Source organism: Saccopteryx leptura, chromosome 6 (genome assembly GCF_036850995.1).
Source record: "Saccopteryx leptura isolate mSacLep1 chromosome 6, mSacLep1_pri_phased_curated, whole genome shotgun sequence".
NCBI lineage: Eukaryota > Metazoa > Chordata > Mammalia > Chiroptera > Emballonuridae > Saccopteryx > Saccopteryx leptura.
This window is the reverse complement of record NC_089508.1, coordinates 90049396-90065844: the sequence shown is the minus strand read 5'-3', so window position 1 is coordinate 90065844 and position 16449 is coordinate 90049396. Positions and strand designations below refer to the sequence as shown.

Genomic DNA, 16449 nt, shown 5'->3' with positions numbered 1-16449 from the left:
CTCTGACTCTCTCTCTCTGTCACTGTAAAAACAAAACAAAAAAAACCCAACACATTAAAAATTCCAATAAATTAAGTCAATTTGAGTACTCATTTAATAATTGCTGTTTGTATTCCCCTGTGCTAGTTTGTCAGATAGAATGTGAACATAACAGCCCACACCATTTTTTTTTTTTTTTTCTGAAGCTGGAAACGGGGAGAGACAGTCAGACAGACTCCTGCATCCGCCTGACCGGGATCCACCCGGCACACCCACCAGGGGTGACGCTCTGCCCACCAGGGGGCAATGCTCTGCCCTTCCGGGGCGTCGCTCTGCCGCGACCAGAGCCACTCTAGCGCCCGGGGCAGAGGCCAAGGAGCCATCCCCAGCGCCCGGGCCATCTTTGCTCCAATGGAGCCTTGGCTGCGGGAGGGGAAGAGAGAGACAGAGAGGAAGGGGGGGGGGGTGGAGAAGCAAATGGGCGCTTCTCCTATGTGCCCTGGCCGGGAATCGAACCTGGGTCCCCCGTACGCCAGGCCGACGCTCTACCGCTGAGCCAACCGGCTAGGGCCACACCATTTCTTTAAAAAAAAAAATTAAGGGTCATTTATTCACATTTGCATTGCAGTTAGTGGATATATCCAAGAAAAATATTTATTTTCAAACTAGGCGCTATTATTTAGCATGCTTCAGAAAGGTCTCTTTCCAGTTTTAGAAATTATAAAAAAAACAACAACCAATAATCAAACTAACAACAGCTACTATTTTTGGTTGAGCAGTTACTATGTGTTTTATGTCACTATGTGCTTCATTATATGTTATCTTATGATCATTATAATTGTTTCACACATATTATCTAACTTAATCCTTACTGCAAATCTGAGTGGTAGTCAGTGTTGCCTAAACCAGGGGTCCCTAAACTTTTTACACAGGGGGTCAGTTCACTGTCCCTCAGAACGTTGGAGGGCCGGACTATAAAAAAAACTATGAACAAATCCCTATGCACACTGCACATATCTTATTTTAAAGTAAAAAAAAAAGCAGGAACAAATACAATATTTAAAATAAAGAACTAGTAAATTTAATTCAACAAACTGACCAGTATTTCAATGGGAACTATGCCCTCTCACTGACCACCAATGAAAGAGGTGCCCCTTCCGGAAGTGCAGTGGGAGCTGGATAAATGGCCTCAGGGGGCTGCATGCGGAAATGAAAAGCCTAGCCTTGCCAGGTAGCTCAGTTGATTAGAGAGTCACCACAATATACCAAGGTTGCCAGTTCAATCTCCAGTCAGTGCACATAGAATTAATCAATGAATGCATAAATAAGTGGAACAAAAAAATCAATCTTTCTCTCTCTCTTCCTTCTTTTCTCTAAAATAAATCTATTGGCACTGGCCGGTTGGCTCAGCGGTAGAGCGTTGGCCTAGCGTGCGGAGGACCCGGGTTCGATTCCCGGCCAGGGCACAAAGGAGAAGTGCCCATTTGCTTCTCCACCCCTCCGCCGCGCCTTCCTCTCTGTCTCTCTCTTCCCCTCCCGCAGCCAAGGCTCCATTGGAGCAAAGATGGCCCGGGCACTGGGGATGGCTCTGTGGCCTCTGCCTCAGGCGCTAGAGTGGCTCTGGTCGCAACATGGCGACGCCCAGGATGGGCAGAGCATCGCCCCCTGGTGGGCAGAGCGTCGCCCCATGGTGGGCGTGCCGGGTGGATCCCGGTCGGGTGCATGCGGGAGTCTGTCGGACTGTCTCTCCCTGTTTCCAGCTTCAGAGAAATGCAAAAAATAAAAAAAATTAAAAAAAAATTAAAAAAAATAAAATAAATCTATTATCCCCCAAAAAATTTTTTTTTAAGATTTTATTTATTGATTTTAGGGAGAGAAGAGAGAGAAAGGGGAATGGGAGAAGCAGGATCCATCAACTTGTAGTAGTTGCTCTTCATGTGTGCCTTGACCAGGCAAGCCCAGGGTTTTGAACTGGCAAACTCAGCGTTCCAGGTCGACGTGTTATCCACTGCGCCACCAAAGGGGTCAGATCAAAAAAAAATTTTTAACTAAAACAAGAAACTAAAAGCTCAGAGAGCTAAGTCACTTGCTCAGACTGCAGAGTCTATGCTATTGACCACCATATTTTACTGCTAAAGGATTGAGAAGATGCAAACTTATTTTAGTATGTACATATAAAAAATGAAAAAATGGTAAATTTCTAAAGAAAACAAATTGTAAAACCAACATTTTAAAAATCGTGGATGATTATTCACCATTTTTGATCATCTCTACCACTACCACTGACATGGGTAAGGACATTCAATTTAGAATGGCTTTCTTCCCTTTTTCCTTTAAAGAAATGAAGGAATAAATAAACTTTTTAGCCTGGCCTGTGGTGGTGCAGTAGATAATGCGTCGGCCTGGAATGCTGAGGTCGCTGGTTCGAAATCCTGGGCTTTCCTGGTCAAGGCATGTATGGGAGTTGATGCCTCCTGCTCCTCCCTCCCCCTTCTCTCTCTCTCTCTGTCTCTCTCTCTGTCTCTCTCTCTTACGTGCTCACTTCTCTTTCCAAAATTAATAAAGTCTTTAAATATATATAGAGATAGATTTTTTAAAATGTTATTTATTGATCGATTTTATAGTGACAGAAAGTAATTTGACTTTGTGTGATGGGCACACAAAATAATCAACAATTTAAAAAAAATGAATGAATAAATAAATTAAAAGATTAAAAAAAAAATCTAATCCCACAAGTACAGGTATACCCTGCTTTTTCAAAGTATGCATTATGTCTCTTAGATTTTATGAAACAGCTACATCAGTACTTGTTCTCACTAATGAATAGCAATCCAAACAGGATTTAGCTTTTATTAAGAAAGGTGAACTGCCTGACCTGTGGTGGCGCAGTGGATAAAGTGTTGACCTGGGACGCTGAGGTCGCTGGTTCAAAACCCCAGGCTTACCTGGCCAAGGCACATATGGGAGTTAATCCTTCCTGCTTCTCTCCTCCCTCCTTCGCTCTCTCTTACTCTCTCTCTCTCTCTCACCTCTGTCTTTAAAATAAATAAAATTTTTTTTTTTTTTAAAAAGAAGAAAGGTGAGCCTGACCAGGCGGCGGCGCAATAGATAAAGCGTCAGACTGGGATGCAGAAAATCCAGGTTCAAACTCCGAGGTCACGAGCCTGAGCGTTGACTCATCTATATAGTTTGCGCACAGCTCACCAGCTTGAACCCAAGGTCACTGACTTGAGCAAGGGGTCACTCAGCCTGCTGTAGCCCCCCAGTCAAGGCACATATGAGAAAGCAATCAATGAACAACTAAGTTGTCGCAACGAAGAATTGATGCTTCTCATCTCCCTTCCTGTCTGTCTGTCCCTATCTGTCCCTCTCTCTGTCTCTGTCACAAAAAAATAAAAGAAAAAGAAAGAAAAGGTGCCAGTCTATTACCTAGATCCATGATGCCCTACTTCTACCATTCAGATAGATATGAGTTTCGATTGTATGGTAATGAGAAAAGAGCATAAGCCTTTGTGCCAGATAAACCTGGGCTCAACTGCTGTGTGCCTTACTATTTGCATGACTTGAGCAAGTTACTTAACTTCTTTGAGGCTCAGTTTCTTAATCCATTAAATGTACTTACCTTTAGGATTGCTGTCAAGCTTAAATGAGATCATGCCTATGTAAGTGTCTGGTACAGAGTCCAGCATATAACGAGTACTCGGTAAAAACTGCTTTCCTTCTCTTCTCTGTGACTGCTCTTGGCTTTCTAAGTTAAATACATTCTTCTTGTGGCTCCTGGCTGGTACCTTAACCCTGACGCAAATTAACCCCATTTCATTCCACCTTATTGGGCAGGGCTTGAGCCTTCTTCCCAAGAGAGAATATTAGACAGATAATGGAAAGTAGTGGAGAAAGAAGGTCTCTGAGTTGCAAGGCTTGGATTTAAATATCACCTATAAATCGTGTGACCTTACTTAGTTTCTCTAAATTGTGGTCTCCCAGGTGTAAAATGGAAACAATGTACTAATCTCTTAACTAGCTGGGTTTCCCCAACCTCCAAAAAAAAAAAAAAAACACAGCCGATGATGGCAACTCACCTTTTGAAGCTCTGTTAATTGTGTTTTTGTCGCTATCAATGTGGTATCCCTTTCATGTAAGAGCTTCTTAAGCCGAATCAGCTCTATGTTCTCCTTAATGGAAGTTCTTGAGAAAGAAGACAATGCTAAAATATTCTGTCTGAGAATGGACAAAATTAAGCACCTTTTCCCTCTGATTCTGCACTAAGACTCATCCTGTTGCCTCTTGCTTGCCTATCTTCTCCATAACACACCAGAAATAAACAGTGTATACACACTCCCGTAACAATCACCTTTCTCCATTTCTCCTCATACCAGCTGAGATTTGAGAGAGACTACCAACCTTAAATTCTGTGTGCTGAGACAATATAACAGCCATTTTTAAAATGGTGCTCACAATTTCCCATAAACCTTGCAAAGACCTACTAAGTTTGAGCTCTGTTTCCTTAGAGAAAGCAAAAAAGTGTGGCTATGGATGGGAGACACAAGGGAAGATTATATTTTATGAACCTAGGGAGATCATGTTTTCTTCAATGTTTGAAAAGAATTGGGAGGAACTGGGTTCATTCACTAGACTCTATCTCAGTGATTCTCAGTCCCAGTTGCTTACTAGAATTATCTAGAGAGATCTTTAAAATTATACTGCCTAATCCCCTAAATCAGTGGTCCCCAACCCCTGGGCCGCGGACCGGTACCAGTCCGTAGGCCATTTGGTACCGGTCCACAGAGAAAAAATAAATAACTTACGTTATTTCCGTTTTATTTATATTTAAGTCTGAACAATGTTTTATTTTTTAAAAATGACCAGATTTCCTCTGTTACAACCGTCTAAGACTCACACTTGACGCTTGTCTTGGTCACGTGATACATTTATCCGTCCCACCCTAAAGGCCAGTCTGTGAAAATGTTTTCTGACATTAAACCGGTCCGTGGCCCAAAAAAGGTTGGGGACCACTGCTCTAAATAACTGAAAGGATGGCTCTGGCCGGTTGGCTCAGTGGTAGAGCGTCGGCCTGGCGTGCGGAAGTCCCAGGTTTGATTCCCGGCCAGGGCACACAGGAGAAGCGCCCATCTGCTTCTCCACTCCTCCCCCTCTCCTTCCTCTCTCTCTCTCTCTCTTCCCCTCCCGCAGCCGAGGCTCCATTGGAGCAAAAGATGGCCCGGGCGCTGGGGATGGCTCCATGGCCTCTGCCCCAGGCGCTAGAGTGGCTCTGGTCGCAACAGAGCGACACCCCAGATGGGCAGAGAATCGCCCCCTGGTGGGCGTGCCGGGTGGATCCCAGTCGGGCGCATGCGGGAGTCTATCTGACTGCCTCCCCGTTTCCAGCTTCAGAAAAATACAAAAAATAAAATAAATAACTGAAAGGAAATCTCTGGAGTGGGGCCCAGGCATCTGTTGTTTTAAAAAGTCTCCAGGTACCTGACCAGGCTGTGGTGCAGTAGATAGAGTGTTGGCCTGAAACGCAGAGGACCCAGGTTTGAAACCTTGAGGTCACCGGCTTGAGTGCGGGCTCATCTAGCTTGAGCGCAGGGTCGGTGGCTTGAGTGTAGGATCATAGATATGACCCATTGTCGCTGGCTTAAGCCCAAACGTCACTGGCTTGAAGCCCAAGGTCGCTGACTTGAGTCTAAGGCTGTTGCCTTGAGCAAAGGCGTCACTGGTTTGGCTGAAGTCCCTAGGTCAACCCTCATATGAGAAAACAATCAAATGTGCCTCAATGAAGAAGTGGTGCTTCTCATATCTCTCCCTTCCTGTCTGTCCCTCTCTGTTCCTCTCTTTCTCTCTCTCTCTCTCTCGCGCGCGCAAAAAATAAATAAATAAAAATAAAATATCTCCAGGGTTGCCCTGGCCAGGTAGCTCAGTTAGTTGGGATATCGTCCCAATATACCAAGGTTGCAGCTTCAATCCCCAGTCAGGGCACATACTGGACTGAATCAATGAATAAATAACTCTAAATAACTGAAACAATAAATCAGTGTATCTCTCTCTCTCTCTCCCTCCCTTCTTCTCTCTCTAAAATCAATAAAAAATTAGAAGGTTCTAGATTGAAAACTTATGGTCACATAAGAAAGAACCTGCATATAGATGTTGATAGCAGTTTCATTCATAACTGCCAAAACTTGAAAGAAATCAAGTTGTCCTTCAGAAGGTGAATGGATAACTAATTCTGGTATACCCACACAATGGAACATTGTTTGCTGCTAAAAAGAAATGAATTATTAACTAATGCCACTTCAATAAATTTAATGGAAAAAAAAAGAAATGAGTTATCAGGCCATGAAAAATATGAAAGAAACTTAAATTCATATTGCTAAGTGAAAGAAGCCAATTTGAAAAAGCTACATATTGTATGTTTCCAACTATATAACATTCTGGACAATGATAAAATCATAGAGACAGTAAAATGGCCTGTAACATCAGGGGTAAGGAGGCAAGAAAGAATGAATAGGCCTAGCACAGAGGATTTTTAGAGCAGTGAAACTACTCTGTGTGATACAATAATGATGTGTACATATCATTATACACTTGTCCTACAGAATGTACAACACAAAGAGTGAACCCTAAGGTAAGCTATGTAGTTTGGGTGACAGTGATATATCAGCACAAGTTCATCTATTATAACAAATGCACCACGCTGGTGTGGATGCTGTCAGTGGGGGAGGCTATGTGGAGGCAACAGGGGAGTTTATGGCAGTATCGGTCACTGGCTGGAGCCCAAAGGTCACTGGCTTGAGCAAAGAGTCACTGGCTCAGCTTGAGACACCCGGGTCAAGGCACGTATAAGAAGCATTCAATGAAAAGCATGCCACATCTATGAGTTGATGCTTCTCATCTCTCTCCTTTCCTCTCTCTCTCCCTTGCTAAAATAAATAAATAAAGCTACTCTAAAAAATAAAGTCTTTTTAAAAACTGTTCTTGCCCTGGCCAGTTGGCTCAGTGGTAGAGTGTTGGCCTGCCGTGCAGGAGTCCCAGGTTCGATTCCCGGCCAGGGCACACAGGAGAAGCGCCCATCTGCTTCTCCACCCTTCCCCCTCTCCTCCCTCTCTGTCTCTCTCTTCCCCTCCCGCAGCCAAGGCTCCATTGGAGCAAAGTTGGCCCGGGCGCCGAGGATGGCTCCATGGCCTCTGCCTCAGGAGCTAGAATGGCTCTGGTTGCAACAGAGCGAAGCCCCAGGTGGGCAGAGCATCGCCCCCTGGTGGGCATGCCGGATGGATCCCAGTAGGGCGCATGTGGGAGTCTGTCTGACTGCCTGTCCGTTTCCAACTTCAGAAAGGTACAAAAGAAAAAAAATATATATATATATATATGTGTGTATATATATAGATATATATACACACACATATATATATATGTATATATATATGTATATATATATAAAACAAAACAGGCCCTGGCCGGTTGGCTCAGTGGTAGAGCGTCGGCCTGGCGTGCAGAAGTCCCAGGTTCGATTCCCGGCCAGGGCACACAGGAGAAGCGCCCATCTGCTTCTCCACCCCTCCCCCTCTCCTTCCTCTCTGTCTCTCTCTTCCCCTCCTGCAGCCGAGGCTCCATTGGAGCAAAGATGGCCTGGGCGCTGGGGATGGCTCCTTGGCCTCTGCCCCAGGCGCTAGAGTGGCTCTGGTCGCAACAGAGTGATGCCCCAGATAGGCAGAGCATCGCCCCCTGGTGGACAGAGTGTCGCCCCCTGGTGGGCGTGCCGGGTGGATCCTGGTCGGGCGCATGCGGGAGTCTGTCTGACCGTCTCTCCCCGTTTCCAGCTTCAGAAAAAGAAAAAAAGAAAAAACAAAAACAAAAACTTGTTCTTGACCTGGCCTGTGGCGTAATGCATAGAGTATCGTGCTAGAGAACCAAGGGTGCCTGCTTGACCCCCAGGTCTCCAGTTCGAGCCCCAGTCAGAGCATGTTTGAGAATCAATCAATGGATGCACAACTAAGTGAAATGAGTTGATGCTTATCTTTCTCTCTTTCCCTTCCTCTCTCTCAAAAATCAATGGTGGTAAAAAAGAGTTCTCTAGGAACTGATGCACAGCTATCTGGTAATGAGGATGAAATAGTTTTTTCTTCAATGAAGTGAAGCAGCAAATCTTCAATTATACATAAGCATCCCCTTTAGGTTAATCAATTTCTTAACCCACTTGGGACTGCAGGTCTACATTTTTAAAAAAGATTTTATTTATTGATTTTAAAGGGAGGAGAGAGAGAGAGAGAAGCATGGAGGAAGGAGGAGCAGGAAACATTAACTTGCAGTTGCTTCTCATATGTGCCTTGACCCAGCAAGCCCAGAGTTCCAGGTCGATACTTTTATCCACTGCACCACCACAGGTCAATTTCCAGGTCTACTTTTAAGACTGAATTTAATCTCAAGCATTCTCTTTTCCTCTGAGATGGAGGAGAGGGACAAATAAGAATCTGCTTTTTCAGCCTGGCCTGTGGTGGTACAGTGGATAGAGCATTTGACCCGGAACATTGAGGTTGTGGGTTTGAAACCCTGGGCTTGCCCAGTCAAGGCACATACCAGAAGCAAGCAATGAACAACTAAAGTGAAGCAACTATGAGTCATTAGTTCTCACTCCCCCTTCACCTCATCTCTCTGTAAAATCAATAAATAAAAATCTTTCAAAACAGAAGAAATTTTTTAAACATCTGCTTTTTCAATTCATTATGGCTTTAGGCATGGCATGCCACACTCTTACCGAAGCTCTGTGGCCTTCTGAGCGCACTCCAAAGAGCTTCTCTGTTCAGAATCTTCATCTTTGGACCATATTTTCTCAGGAGACTTGGGAGGTTCTTCTACTTCCATAGTATTGTTGGTCATAATGTGGGCACTTTTAGGCATGCATAAACCAATGAGTTTAAGTCATAATTATGACTTTATTGAAAGAAATTATACTTTCAGAATTATGAACATTAAACACAAATAGAAACTGCTCATACAGAGGTTGAGAATTGGGCTCCCACATATATAAAAAAATTAGAGGAATTAGTAATCTTGGTATATATAGAGGATAATCTGACAAATTACAGCTTTTAAGTGTCAAATATATAATGACCTAAGGGATAAAAATATAAAGATAAAAAGAGGAAATATCTTCAATCAAGGAAATGCCTTTATTTTATTTTCCTTGCAAGAAGAGAGATGCTTATTTTCCATTTTTAAGCAATGACGTTAGAATTTGACCTAGGTTTTACTTTCATCTTTCTCTGATTATTTTGGAAAGATTTAAAAATATACCAACATTCATTTGTTCTCTAAATGATATATTTTCAATTAAAGCTGAAAGAGTGACCACGCAGGATAAATTAAAAGAACTCACAGTTTGCTGGGTTCACTGGATATTTCTCCTCTGGTCTTTTCATTTGTCACATGCTCCTTGAATGTGGGAGGAGCTGTGTAGCTCAGCCTGTCGCTTGGTTCTGAAAGTTTAGAAAGAGGATGCAGACTGGCAACAGATTTCTTTAGAACACCAAGTGTTGGAAGTAGGGAGCCTTGAGACCGGGGGAAATCTCTATATGACCTCTGATCCAGAGGAGAGGTTCTCAGTCTCTGCCTTGCATAGATATGCAACTACAGATTTTTAAGTCAACAGGGATACAGACTCAATTAAGAGAGTACAAATGGACAGAAGGTACAAGCTTGTCCAGGGCATGGGCGGTATGTCTAACTCCAATGCGTCTTTATTTCTGGTACCTGGTATATCATTGGAACTCAATCATGCTGAAGTAAACTGAACTGAAATTTAGACTTATTTAGTTTTTCTACAACTTATCTTTGTTTTTGCAAAGATTTGGTTGGCTCAAGTCAGGGGCTTGGAAAATACAGGAGCACATAAACAAAAGCTAACATTAAATCCCCAGGGTAAAGACCCTCCATTCCCATGGATCTGAATCAGAGCTGGAGGAAATTCACGTATACAATTTACTTAATTCAGTGTTGGCTTTCATAGCAGCCAGAGACTTGCAGTCACTTGGAATACAGGAAGAGGAGAAATTCCAACTCCTCACTCACAGCCTGACTTCTAGGCCTGGACTTTAGGAGTTGGCTTTGGGAATCTCTGAACCCATGGCATTGTATGCAATGTTTTGTCTATGTGTTGTGCGTTTTTCTCAGGAGGAGGCCTCACTTTGATCACGGTTTCACTTTCCCCAAAAGACTAAGAACCCCAGTTTAGAGACACAGTCACTTAGCCCAGAGTCCCAGAGCCCCAGCAGAGGTACCTATCGTAAGCAGGACATCAGTGTTATTTCTATGTCTGTTTTCTAGGCCAGCTGCTGCATTTGACCAACAAATTCCCTCATCCGTTGTCTGATTCTCCCCTCTACTGGGAATTTTGAACCTGACATCCCACTCAGGAAATAAATAAACAAACAAACAAACAACAAAAATAAACCTTTTAGAGAGGTAGAAAGAAATGAAAACAAGAAAACAAAAGATCAAAGTGGGGTGGTGGGCGGAATAAAGCAATAAGCAGGTAAATATGGCTGACAAATGAACCTCTCCCCAGTGTTCTAGCCTTGTCGGGGACCTGGCCGGAGCCTCACCTCTCTGGGGTTTCTCCCGCACTGGCGCGCTGGCGGTGTGGCGCTCTCTTGGTCCCACGTGGACCCGAGGCTGCATGCGGCGGGAAACAGCGGGGCCGCGGCGCTGAAACTGCTGTTGCGGCACGAGTACCAGGGGGCGCTGGTGCTTAGGGGGGCACTGCCGCCACCCCGCGTTCCGCCGCTGCCTTGCAGGCTCCGAGAGCCGCTGCGGGGCCGCCATCTCTGCCCTCAGGTCCCGGCCCGCGGCGGTCAACCGCAGCAAGGCTGTCCTCATCCTGTGGGCAAAAATACGGCTGGTGGCGCTTGTGACTCCTTCTACGACAGTTATTGCTGTGGTTTATTTGATGACAATCTGAATTGATCTGTGATATAAATTTATCTACTGTAGCCCATTGTTTACACTTAAATTTTTTATTTTCTAGAAAAAAAAGTATTTTTTGTCTTCAATACACTGTAACACTTTGATGGCAGGGACATAGTAGTTCAATCTTTGTCCATTCTGTTGCAGTGATCACACAGTCAGCAAAAAATGTTTGAGCATTCCTCAATATACTTGTGTGTATATTTATTTTTAGATTACATACATTTACTGCCTGACCAGGAAGTGGCGCAGTGGATAAAATGTCAGACTGGGTAGCAGAGGATCCAGGTTTAAAACCTCGAGATCACTGGCTTGAGTGCAGGCTCTTCTTGTTTGAGCATAGCTCACCAGCTTGAACCCAAGGTCACTGGCCTGAGCAAGGGGTTACTCGGTCTGCTGTAGCCCCCTGGTCTGGGCACATATGAGAAAGCAATCAATGAGCAACTAAGGTGCTGCAACAAAGAATCAATGCTTTTCACCTCTCTTCCTTTCTGTCTGTCCCTATCTGTCCCTCTCTCTGTCTCTTTCCGCTCTCTCTGTCACACACAAAAAAATTACACACATTTACTTCTGTACTAATAAACTGTGGTTTTTATAGAACATAAGCAAGGTTGAACTAGTTAACTCAGTTGGTTTGAGCATCTTCCTAATAGCACAGGTTATGGGTTCCATTCCTGGCGAAGGTCCATATAAGGTCAATCAATGAATGCATGAGTAAGTGGAACAACAAACTGATATCTCTCTCTCGTCCTTCCTCTCTCTCTAAAATCAATGGATAAAATTTAAAAAGAGCCTGACCTGGGGTGGTGCAGTGGATAAAGCATTGACCTGGAACACTGAGGTCACAGGTTCAAAACCCAGACTTGCCTGGTCAAGGCATATATGGGAGTTGATCCTTCCTGATCCTCCTCCCCTTCATATCTCTCTCTCTCTCTCTCTCTCTCTCACCGCTTTCTAAAAAAATGAATAAAAATAAAATAAAATTTAAAAAGAAACATAAACAAAAATACTAATTTTTAAAGGGGAGGTAATTAAATATATGTAGAAATTTTACTATTTACTTCTTTCATCCCAACTATCTGGACACCCCTGTATATGTGCCCAACATTAAGGATTAGTCTTCTACAGCCCCTAGTATACACTGAGCCATATCTATAATGGACAGTCAATCATTGTGTATTGTCTTGACCTAAAATCATGTTTTTTACTATGACCATCAGATTCTGTGGTCCCACTGCCTGCCAGTTCTGACACTTACTGACTATATGGCCTTGGTTATATCATTAACCTTTTGTGCTCAGTTCTTTCATCTATGAGTAAAGACAAAACTGTACCTGTCTCATTAGATTGTTATAAAGATTAAATAAGTTAATATATGTAAAGTGCTTAGGACAGTGATGGTGCATTATAAGCACTTTATGAATTAGCTATTTTTACTTATGTTTATGTCCAGATAAAGAAATCAAGGCATAAAATACTAAAAGAAAACAAAGCAAAGAAAAGCCAAAAGAAAAAATAGAAAAGAAAAAAAAGAAATTTAGGCATAACAAAGTTAGGTAACTTACCTAAAGCCAGAGAGGGGGGAGAGAATTCAATTTAGCCACTTAATAGCTATAATTTCAAGTACTTTTTGGTTATCAACCAAGAAGCAAGGTTTTTTTCTTACTCATTCAACCTTCTGACTTCAGATTTGTGAGATCTCCATAATATAAAAAAACCTCCAGCTCTGAAGATCACTGTCTTACAGTGAAAACCTGCAATCCTATAGATTCTGAATGAAACTCTGAACCACTCTTGGGCATACTAATGAGAAAGCAAAAAGCTGCTTTTGACAATTAAGAAATTGGTCTGACACAGCTAGTCCTTAGTATTGTTTGAAGTTGACCTGGTGCTTACAGGTAGGCCATATTATTGCTTGTTGGACATAATCTCGCAGAATTTGAACATCAGATAAGGCCATCTGAGATCAAGATAAAATGATACTAAACAAGACCATAGTATAAATCTTGTCTAAGCACAGACAAAAATCAGGGTCACCGTGCCACCACAAAATACCAAACATCTATCTCTCCTGGCTAATATGAGTGACTGCTACTTCTTTACCTGTTATAGGTATAGCTTTGCTCTAGTCTACCCTCCTGTAGATAAAAATTTTTGAGGTATCCAAACAGAGGTGTCCCTGCTTTCTGACAGTACCAAATTTAGAGCAAACTCCTATTACCTTGGACACTCCCCCATATCACTCAACTGACGCTCAAATCCTATAAGTTCTTCTTACACATTTTTTCTGAGATGCCTTTAGTTCCTCATGATGTGCATTTTCTCTAGCTGCAGTGGATAAAAACCCAACTTGCTCAACTCTAGGTGTGTTCCTCTTGGTCTTTGGCTAGAAGGCACTGACACCAAAATTCTTTAATCCTGGAACTTTCAAAACTCCCATTCTTTCTATCTGTTTATTTACCCATACCCGATCTCAGATTCCTCCCCAGGTCCACACACAAGAAATGCACTTTTGAAAGCCAATACCTGGCCGTGGCCAGTTGGCTCAGCAGTAGAGCGTCGGCCCAGGGTGTAGAAGACCCCAGGTTGATTCCTGGTCAGGGTGCACAGGAGGAGCGACCATTTGCTTCTCCACCCTTCCCCTCTTCTCTCTCTGTCTCTTTCTCTCTCCCGTGCCCCCCCCCCCCAGCCAGGGCTTGAATGGTTCCAGCAATTTGGCCCTGGGTGCTAAGGGTGGCTCTGTGGCCTCACCTCAGGTGCTAAAATAGCTCAGTTGCTAAGCAATGGAGCAGCAGCCCCAGATGGGCAGAGCATCGCCCGGTTCTAGGGCTTGCCAGGTAGATCCCGGTTGGGGAGCATGTGGGAGTCTGTCTGTCTGCCTCCCTGCCTCTCACTTAAATTAAAAAAAAAAAGTCAATACCTTTAGTTCACTGTATTTAGATTTTTGAGTTAAGAGCTTTCAGCTCTGCCACTCACTACCTGTAACTTTGGGCAAATTACTTAACCTCTTGGTTAGTTATACATACAAAGCACTAACAGCATATCTCCATACAGTAAATGATCAATATGATTTTTGGTTTTGTTTTAGAAATTTAAAAAATATTTTCCTTACTTGCCCCTACAGCCTTTGTTCCCCTGAGACTCTGGCCATTTCCTCTGTCCCTATCTTCTGTTTGATGACTAGGGCATGGGCCTGTTCAGGCTTTTACTCTGTGAGTTGAAATAGTTCTTCATGATGCTTTGTGGTCTATGACCACAGTCTACTGATGTGTTTGACATGAAAATAAATTAAGGAATATTGCTTCTAAAAATTATTTTTGGAGTTAACCATTTTTGTTTGACATTTGAATTGTTTTTCTGCTGTAGACAACTTAGGAAAATATATTCTTTTTGGTTTAGTATGGTGTAAGCCTGGTGTAGATACAGCTTGTGAAGACTTTAAGGAGAGCCCTAGCTGAATAGCTCAGTTGGTTTGTCTGGATACCCAAAGGTTGCCGTTTCAATCCCTGGTCAGGGCACATACAGGGGTAGGTCAATGTTTCTGTCTCTCTCTTCCACCCTCTTTCTCTTTAAAATCAGTTTAAAAGAAAAAATACTAAGGAGAACTATCCGTACCTTTTGATCTCATCCTGCTGCTTCCAAGAAAGTTCCTTCAGCAACATGTGCTCTTCACGAAGATGAAACAAACTGTCCTTTAATTCTTCCTGGCTCATCTTGCTCAAAGTTGGTTGAATTTTTGTATTCTTATCTAAAGTCCCAGGAAAGGGTAAATAGAGATTCTTTTTACATGTAATTTAAAAAAACAAAAATAAATAATCATGGCCTGACCTGTGGTGGCGTAGTGGGTAAAGCGTCGCTGGTTCGAAACCTTGAGCATGCCAGGTCAAGGTGCATATAGGAGTTGATGCTTCCTGCTCCTCCACCTCTTTACTCTGTTTCTCTCTCCTCTCTAAAATGAATAAATAAAAAAATTTTTTTTACATAAACCATATAAAAAAAGAAAAAAAAGAATTAAAGTAATATTACCAATAACTGTGTATCAACAAATTAGGTAACCTAGGTGAAGTAGATAAATTCCTAGGAAGACACAAACTTTTAAAACTGACTCAAAAGTAAAGAAAAATTCTGAACAGAGTTATAAGGAGAGATTATATTTGTAATTAAATTAAAAACAAACTTCCCTCCCAAGATCCCAAGCCATAATTATTTCACTGATGAAATGTACCAAAGGTTTAAAGAACATTTAGCCCTGGCCAGGTAGTTCAGTTGGTTAGAGCATTGTCCTGATATATCAAGGTTGCAGGTTCAATCCCCAGTCAAGGTACATACAAGAATCAACTAATGAATGCATAAATAAGGGGAACAACAAACCGAAGTTTCTCTTTCTCTCTTCTTTCCTCTCTCTAAACTCAATGAATTTTTTAAAATTTTAAAAGAAGATTCAACATCAATTTTTCACACTCTCCTAAAAAATAAGAGGGAACACTTCCCAACTTATTGCATGAGTTCAAAACCAAAGATATCAAAAGAAAAAAACTACAGATCAATATCCCTGATTACCTTAGACACAAAGTCCTCAACAAAATAATAGCAAACTGAATCTAGCAAAAGAATTATACACCATAACCAAATGAAACTGATACCAGAAATGCAAGCTCAGTTTTATATATAAAAATTACCATATTTTTCGCTCCATCAGATGCACCTGATCATAAGACACACCTAGGGTTTTTTATTTTATTTTATTTATTCATTAGAGAGAAAGAGACAGAGAGAGAGAGAGAGAGAGAGAGAGAGAGAGAAGGGGGGAGGAGCAGGAAGCATCAACTCCCCATATGTGCCTTGACCAGGCAAGCCCAGGGTTTTGAACCGGCAACCTCAGCGTTTCCAGGTTGATGCTTTATCCACTGCACCACCACAGGTCAGGCACACCTAGGGTTTTAAGGAGAAAAATAAGAAAAAAAATTTCTGAACCAAATGGTGTGTTAAAATATTTAATAAAATACCATATTTTTCACTCCATAAGATGCACGGGCATTTTCCCCTCCACTTTGGGGGGGGGAGTGCATCTTATGAAGCAAAAAAAAACAATAATCAATGTAATATATTATATTTATAGAATAAAGAACAAAAATCATATAATTATATCAATAGGCACAGAAAAAACATTTGACAAATCTAACATTCTCTCATGGTAAAATCACTCAACCAACTACTAACAGGAGGAAATTTACTCAACCTGATAAGGGTTGCAGTGGTTATAGCATCAGCCTGGGATGCTGAGGACCCAGGTTCAAAACCCCCAAATCACCAGCTTGAGCCCAAAGGTCACTGGTTTGAAGCCCAAGGTCGCTGAGCAAGGGGTCACTGGTTTGGTTATAGAGCCCCTTTCCTGATCAAGGCATATATAAAAAGAGAATGCAATCAATGAACAATCAAGGTGCTGCAAATATGAGTTGTTTCTCATCTCTCTTCTCCCCTGTCTGTTTGTCTGCTTGTCTGTCTGTCTGT

At 42.4% G+C, this 16449-nt stretch overlaps 1 protein-coding gene across 8 annotated transcripts in view; it reads right to left on the bottom strand.

Annotated features, from left to right (window-relative positions):
* RPGRIP1 (RPGR interacting protein 1) overlaps positions 1-16449 on the bottom strand; it is an 80285-nt gene that overhangs the window by 52527 nt on the left and 11309 nt on the right. For 7 of the 8 annotated variants that reach the window (XM_066388214.1, XM_066388216.1, XM_066388221.1 and 4 more), the window contains exons 2-7: positions 14767-14887; positions 14554-14686; positions 10578-10852; positions 9353-9452; positions 8732-8863; positions 4059-4164 (exon numbers count right to left, since the gene is read on the bottom strand). In XM_066388214.1, coding sequence (XP_066244311.1) covers positions 4059-4164; positions 8732-8863; positions 9353-9452; positions 10578-10852; positions 14554-14686; positions 14767-14815 — 795 coding nt within the window. In that variant the 5' untranslated portion in view covers positions 14816-14887. The remainder of the gene's footprint in view (positions 1-4058; positions 4165-8731; positions 8864-9352; positions 9453-10577; positions 10853-14553; positions 14687-14766; positions 14888-16449) is intronic. The other variant, XM_066388217.1, reaches the window with a different exon arrangement.